The sequence below is a fragment of the Sinocyclocheilus anshuiensis genome, unplaced genomic scaffold (genome assembly GCF_001515605.1).
Source record: "Sinocyclocheilus anshuiensis isolate Anshui unplaced genomic scaffold, SAMN03320099.WGS_v1.1 scaffold2664, whole genome shotgun sequence".
Taxonomy (NCBI): domain Eukaryota; kingdom Metazoa; phylum Chordata; class Actinopteri; order Cypriniformes; family Cyprinidae; genus Sinocyclocheilus; species Sinocyclocheilus anshuiensis.
Window position 1 is genome coordinate 2,401 of NW_015542503.1, and position 7,990 is coordinate 10,390.

At 36.6% G+C, this 7,990-nt stretch overlaps 1 protein-coding gene across 1 annotated transcript in view; it reads right to left on the reverse strand.

Annotated features, from left to right (window-relative positions):
* The window catches only part of LOC107694204 (calmodulin-binding transcription activator 2-like), a gene marked incomplete at both ends in the record, with an annotated part of 24,710 nt that overhangs the window by 771 nt on the left and 15,949 nt on the right, over window positions 1–7,990 (reverse strand). Inside the window, 2 exons of the mRNA XM_016493845.1 lie at window positions 3,388–3,572; window positions 6,870–7,030. Of these exons, the coding sequence (XP_016349331.1) occupies window positions 3,388–3,572; window positions 6,870–7,030 (346 nt within the window). The remainder of the gene's footprint in view (window positions 1–3,387; window positions 3,573–6,869; window positions 7,031–7,990) is intronic.

Below are 7,990 nucleotides of genomic sequence, written 5' to 3' on the forward strand. Positions count from 1 at the left end.
TTTGCTCTGTTTTATTTTGTGAAACCTTACTACGTATATGGAATAACCGTTTTATAAAAGCAATAAGCCCCGTGAAGCCGTGGTTTACAGTGAATTTATAATAGCTAACTCCGCTTCACATCGTACCTAACAACGCCCCTTAGCTGCTATAAATTCACTGTAAACCACGGCTTCACAGGGCTTATTGCTTTAATAAAATAGAATATTAAATTGTCAAAGTTTTATGAATTTTATTAGACGTGAGTTTTGAAAACGCATAAATATTATGAATTGAAAAATGTTTTTTTAATGAATTATAAAAAAGTACTTTTACTTTTGTTAAATTAAACCTCAACCTAATTTAGAAAGGTTAACACAGAAGCACAGAGAAAATAAAAGGGATTTCACAGGAGCCTGGTGTGTGTGTTGTTACCCGTGTCAGGGCTGCTGGACAGTGGAGACAGGGGTCGGTACGGAGGTGAGGGTGTGTCCTGTGTGTGTTCCTGCGTCTGAGAGTGTGTGTGTAACTCCTCCAGACAGCGCGCTAGACATGTGTGTCCACGGGAATGTGCCACGGCCAGAGGCAGACGACCCAGAGAGTCCGGGATTCCCAGAGCCGCGCTGCTCCAGCGGTACAACAACACAGCTGCGGCCTGATGACCCAGAGCACACGCCCACATCTGAACACACACACACAGACACACACACACATACGGGTCAGAACCACGAAAACATGACGCAGCACAACTGTTTTCAACATGGATAATAATCAGAAATGTTTCTTGAGCAGCAAATCAGCATATTAGAATAGCAATGCATATTACTAATCAAAAATTAAGTTTTGATATATTTACGGTAGGAGATTTACAAAATATCTTCATGGAACATGATCTTGTCACGTGTATGTTTCTGTTCTCCCTGCCTTGACCTAGTTTTCCTTTGTTGCTTGATTAGTTCATTAGTTTCCACCTGTGTTCATTAATTATCTTATTAGTACATCGTTTGGTTTAGTATTTATAGCCCTGCCTTTCCTCAGTTTGTTTGTCCTGTCTCCGTCGTTTAAAATGTGGTTGTATTCTCCATTTCTCCCACATGGATTTATTAAAGACTCTGTTCGTTTGACTATCTGCCTCCTTCATACTCCTTCGAGCTTCTTTCCCCAGCAACCCGTGATAGAAGACAGGACCAACGAAAAGGATGGACTGGGCTGAGGACGTTCTTCTAAACATCCAGCAGGATGGAAGGCCTTTGGAGCGATATGTGGAGGAGTTCCTGAGTGTCTTCCATCTGGTGAGCTGGAGTGATCATATGCTTAATGTGTGCTTCTGGATGGGACTGGATGATGATAATTTATTCAGATTCCTGTCTCCAGATGATTGTTATAGACCCGTAGCAGACTTTATGAATTTTGTTCTCGATTTCAATTGCTCAAATTTCTTTGTTGAAGTAAATAACTGTTCAGTACCTATCCGGAGGCATGTTGGCACTCCAGTTCACCATAAACCAACACCCTCCACATACCGCTCCAATGAGCCCGCTCCCTCCGGTCCACCCCTGCTTTCCCGAGCCAGTCCAAGATCCATTCCAGCCCTCAGCCCAGAAAAAGAGGCACCAGCACTCCCTCTAGAGTCCACTCCAGCATACCTCTCAGCACTCCTGGGCATATGCCCGTGGCCGAGCCGGCAAAGGTTAAGGAGGATCCGCCATGGCCTCCTGAGTCCGCTGATCCGCCATGGCCTCCTGAGTCCCCTGATCCGCCATGGCCTCCTGAGTCCCCTGCTCTGCCATGGCCTCCTGGACTGCATGCTCCGCCATGGCCCCCCCCGGTGTAACTGTTACGGCGCGGGATGAAAAATGAATAATTTGAATAATAGAAAAATGGATAATTTTGACCCATACAATGTATTGTTGGCTATTGCTACAAATATACCCGTGCTACTTATGACTGCTTTTGTGCTCCAGGGTCACAAATGTACGTGCTTAAGAATCTACATTTATATAATATATGACAAAATATAAGAAATAGAGGTAACATTTTACAATAAGTTTTCCATTTGTTAGCACTGCATTAATAACATGAATTAACAATGAAAAACACATCTAAAGAATGTATTAATCTTAATGTTAGTTTCAACATTTATCAATACATTATGAAAATCAAAAGTTGTATCTGTTAATATTATTTATTGGACCTGAGCGAACATGAACTAACAATCAACATTTGCATTTTTATTAACAAAGATGAAAACATACCGTAACAAATATATAACAATGCAAAAATTTTTTTATTTTTTAGTATTTTTGTCTTGTTTTCTAGTATAAATATCTAAAAATTCTTGAATCAGGATGCATTTACTTGACAAGCAAAATGACTTAAGATATTTTTTCTTGTTTTCTAAAAATATTATCCAAATTTTGTTAGTTTTTGCTCAAAACAAGTAAAAATATCTGCCAATGGGTTAAGAAAAATAATCTTAATTCAAAGGCTAAACCAGATTATTGTTTTTAGAAACAAGAAAACAAGACAAAAATACTAAGGAAGAAAATACATTTTTTTGCAGTGTATTGCTCATTGTGGGTTAGCATTAGTTAACGCTTCAACTAATGTTAACTAATGGGTCCTTATTTTAAAGAGTTACTGAAATGTTTAAAATTTAGATTTTAAATTTAAGTGCACCCTAAAAACAAAAATAAAAACAAATTCCTTTTGTTCGAACTGAACTGGGTAAGAAGGCTTTTATGTTTGCAGCTCCATCTGATTGGAATCTTCTTCAATTGAAACTGAAATTACAAAATTTGCTGTCTTTGGATTATTTTAAAATAATTATTCGGCAAATGGAAGATGACTCGATGATATGTAATTGCTTTAAGTGTTCTTAGTTTGTCTTTGTTTTGTAAATTTCGTGATTCTGCTGTCCATTTTGGCCAGGACCAGAGAGTCTTTCCTGGTTAAATAAAGGTTTAATAAACAACAACTTTCACTCAAAAACTGCTAGTAAATTTCACAACTATTTACAAAGAAATGACAAGTAACACATTGAGTTAAATGTGAAATTTCAGAGTAGAAAGACTGAAATAGATTTTTCTTGTAAATCATACTCCTCTAATCTTTGATTTATTTACAACTTAGAAAAATATTTTTTTTCAATATAGATTTAATTTAGTCTCAATTTAGTTTAAATGTAGTTGATCGTGTCACACTGTGAGTGATGCCAAATACATTAATGAATAATTAAAAAACAGCTGAGAAAATGTGTTACCTCCAGCGTATGAGTGTGTATGAGCTGTGTGTGTGAGTGAGTGAGTGAGTGAGTGAGTGTGAGTGCGTGCGTGCGTGCGTGCGAGCGAGCGAGCGAGCGAGCGAGCGAGCGAGTGAGTGAGTGTTGTGTGAGAGAGAGTGTGTGTTACCTCCAGCGTATGAGTGTGTGTATGAGCTGTGTGTATCCCTGAGCGGCGGCGAGGTGTAGTAGCGTCATCCCTCGGTGTCTGATGGAGTGTGTGAGTCTGTCTGTCTCACCGCCTCGTTCCCAGCGACCGCCGGCCATCATGCGCTCGCACACGGCCACGATCCTGCGCTCGAACCACAGCCCCGACTGACACACACACACACATCATCAACACATTTACACACCTCCTCACATCTACTAGAGAGAAATCATCGTTCATTTGACACTGTTCTTAGCTTTAGATCACACACAATCACCAATCCTGTAGTCAGCATTTATATCATTATGTCACTAGATACACAGAAGAACTTCCTTGAATTAAATCTTAACATGTTCAGAATTCGGATTCAGAGTGAATTAAATCTAGGTTTTATTGGCTGAGTTTGAGTCAATGCATCAGATGTGAAGCTGCTGTCAAACTGGATCTTACATTTGTTTTTAATCCAGTCAAACTAGTCTTTTTAAAGAAACATTGGTAGCACTTTATTTTACAGTCCTTGTACATACTATGTACTTATTGTAGTAATTACAATAACTAGGTAATAACTAAGTGCTAACCCTGAACCTACCCCATGTAGTTACCTTATATTACCAGTACTTTATTAGGTAAGTACACTGTAAGTACATGCAAGTACTCGTTCTGTAAAATAAAGTCCAACCGAAACATTACCAAACCATACTAACAAGAAGCTGATAGCTACAGGGAAACTATTCAAAGAGGTAGTATCTTTGAAATACTGTATATGTCTATAAATATTTTTAAACATAACAGATTATGATGTTTATTTTTACTTGCACAGCAGCAGAAAGTGTTGTGAAAGTCTAAATAAATAAAACCGACAAAAACTGGATCTCGTTTAGAGAGATGCGGTTAAATTTGAAACTATAGGCAAATATTGTTTTTAAGAACTGGTCAATTTTGAGATTTTGGGATATTTGGCTTTTCATGAAATATTGAATTAACTACTAATGACTAGAGACTAGTGGAAAGAAAACATCCTAAATACACTTTGAAGTGTTTATTTTATTGCGCTTCATCTATTTGCACCTGCAGATTTCAATTCCAATCCATATCTTCAAAAGTTTTTTCTCCACTTCAGCAGCACTTACAAACACCAAAACTTAGAGTTTTATTCCTCTCTATATTCTGGAGGTTTTTACTGAGGGGTTTGTTCATATCTCATTCACTCTTATTTATATAAAATTTTATTCCTATAAACATGGTGAAAATGCATATATTTAAAGTCTGTGAGTTTTTTCTCCACTTCAGCAGCACTTACAAACACCAAAACTTAGAGTTTTATTCCTCTCTATATTCTGGAGGTTTTTACTGAGGGGTTTGTTCATATTTAATTCATACTGACTTATACAACATTTTATTTTAAAAACACGGTAAAATTAATTTTTCTGATTTATGGGGTGATAAAAATAATAAATTCCAAATCCCCTTTAACACTAATACGTCAACAAAATCAAATAAGAATTTTGAATCTGGATTCAGATTTCTGTTCTGGAAATATATGCAAATTAGTGCATGTTTTTTGTAGACAATTCTTCATTTGCACATTTAAACATAACATTTCTAAAAAAAAAACTAGTAATACAAAAAAATGTTTGCTGTTCTTAATCAACCAACTGGAAAAGTATGCTGATATTTATTAGTTCAATTTATTATTGTCTTGCCTTAAGTAGATCAATTTACACTAAATACAACAAACAAAACATACTTTATATAGTAGAACAGAAAAGAGTGACACTAACTATAAAAGACACTTGATTCAGCACAGAGATCAAGTGAATTGTTTTGAACTGTTCATTCAAGACAATGGCCTAAACGAATCGTTACGCAATAAAATGCAACCAAAACATCAAGTGAATGCAAAAATTATTTGCTACTGAAAAAGACGCTCAATTTCAAAGAGCTAGTTTCAAAAGTTTCTAAAAAAAACTCTCCTGCATCTGAAACAGGTTTAGATTAACCAGTAACAGCAATTCTTTTAGTTGGTTAGACTGGTTTAGCTAGTTAATCTAAAAAGAATTAATTAATGTAGACATAGTTAAATGTAGATGTAGATAAGAGGAGGTAGTAACATGACTACTTTTAGTTAGTTACTCCTCAACACACACACCCTCCCTCCGTTTTTTCCCTCCTGTCTGTCTGTCTGTTTCGGTCTCTCCGTCTGTCATCGTGCTGTATTGACGTAAGAGTGGAAAAGCTAAAAATTAATGACATGAATCAGCTGGATGATTCTCACGAACGAGACGAGGTGTTTGAACTAAAGCAACTCAAACTATCAGCACTAAACCTGAAGACTAGTTCAGAAACTACAGCAATTTACCATGAGAATCAGATGAGGAAAACCTGAACAATAATGTGTGTGTTTGTGGGGGGTACACCAACATGGAAAAAGCGCTATTAATACATGCATACTGAAGTGATGTCACTGGCAAAGTTTGCATTCTGCCGGTAACCCTGATAACACACGTTCATAAATCCAGCACTCATCAACACACTCCACATCCTCCAGCACTCTATCGCTCACACACGCACACACACACACACACACACACACACACAAGGTGTCGACATGACCTTCTGGTGAATGTTCTGGCAAGTAGATAAAGTCAAGAGCAGGGTGGGAAATTATTGTGGTTAACCAGTCACAGGGGCAGATGGGTAAGAAAAATCACTCCAATCAGAGGAAGCGTCATCGACAAGATTCTAAATGTTTAAAAATCTAGTTGAAATAATCACTACATTTCCACACTAAAGAATGAAACTATTTTCATTTATATTTACACTGTAATATTTACTTACAGATATTTCACTAAAACATTTTATACATACTTTATGCAATGATGCAAAAAATGTTTTGATTCAATTAATTGTTCAATTCAATTCATTCATGTCAAATGCACAGTGAATCAAACTCCAACAGCAGTTAATGGACAGGACTGGGATGTGTCTGTGTGCATCTAATGAATATATTTATTAATCGACTCTTGCAAAAATAAATTTTTTCACTTGCGCTAGTAATCTTGGGTTCATGGGTTCGATTCCCAGGGAATGCATAAAGTAATAAAAATGTATATCTTGAATACAATTCAAGCTGCTTTAAATAAAAGCTTGTACTGAAGGGCATAAATGTAAATACAGTATGAGAGTTGCCAATAATGACTGAAATCAAAATACATTTAGTTGAGATGCATAATGACATGAGTTTATGATTAAAACAAGAACAAATATCTGCATATGATCTGGTCTTGTTTTAAGCATAAACTCACTTCATTTTTATTTATAATAGTTTTTGTTGATATTCTGAATTAGATTTTGTTTTTATATTTCTGCTTTTATGTGGACTGATATAAACCCGTGAACTCGTACAGGAGATGAAATCGCATCAGAGGTGAAGGTCAGAAACAGATCTTGCTGTGTGTTCGTACCTGGTTTTCAGGAGTCAAGTGTGGAGCGGAGCTCTGGTTCCTCGAAAGCTGCTGATGATAGTGATTCATGTGTTGATTCTGCTGATTGTTATTTGACATTTCTGCCATTCGCCGCTCCATCTGCTCCAAACGCTCCAGAATCGACATCCTGAACTGGTTATCTAGAGAGAACGAGAGACGGTCAACATTAAAGAACCTGATTCACTGCCGTAATGTGATGCAAAATGAGGACCTCAGATGATGCCAACCCTGAAACAACATACAGAACTACCACATTTTGCTACAAGTTTGATTGCATCATATAATAATTGCTGTTAATAGTGTTCATCGTCTGCTTGATTACGTCTTTAATTGATTTTTCCGTACATTTCTGCCATATGTACATTGACTGACAGCACTGATAAGCTACCACTAAATATTGTAGAAACTTAATTTGCTGTAAAGTTGCTTTGCAACGATTTGTATCGTGAAAAGCGCTATACAAATAAACTTGAATTGAATTGAATTCTGAAAAAAGAAGAATTGCACGAGAAAAAAAGAAACACTGGGGGAAAAAACTGGTGTAAAAAAAAAAATTCTCACTCATAAAATGCTAGTAAATCTCACAAACAATTACCAAGAAAAAGCAAGTAACAGTGAATTAAATAGAATTTTCAAGTAGAAAGACTGAAATAGTATTATCTTGTAAAACATACTCTAATAATGTTGTTGTGTTTTCGTCATTTTTAATGTCTACATAGTTTTTATTAAGCTTTAGTTTAATTAGTTTTACTTGTTTTAGTACTTCAACTTGAAATGAAAATGAGAAATGTTGCCTTGGCCACTAACAAAATTTTTTTTAAAGGGGTCATATGATGCGATTTCAAGTTTTCCTTTCTCTTTGGAGTGTTACAAAGCTGTTCGTGAATAGATAAGATCCCTGAAGCTGCAAAGCCTAAAGTCTCAAAACCAAAGAGATATTCTTTATCAAAGTTAAGACTCTGCCACGCCCCCCTAAAACGGCTCATCATGTGTGTGTGTGTGTGCGCGCGCACGCGCGTGTGTGTGAGAGAGAGAGAGAGAGACAGAGTCACATCACAGTAGAGTCATCTGTCTTAACCGCGGCTTGTGTACTGCATCAT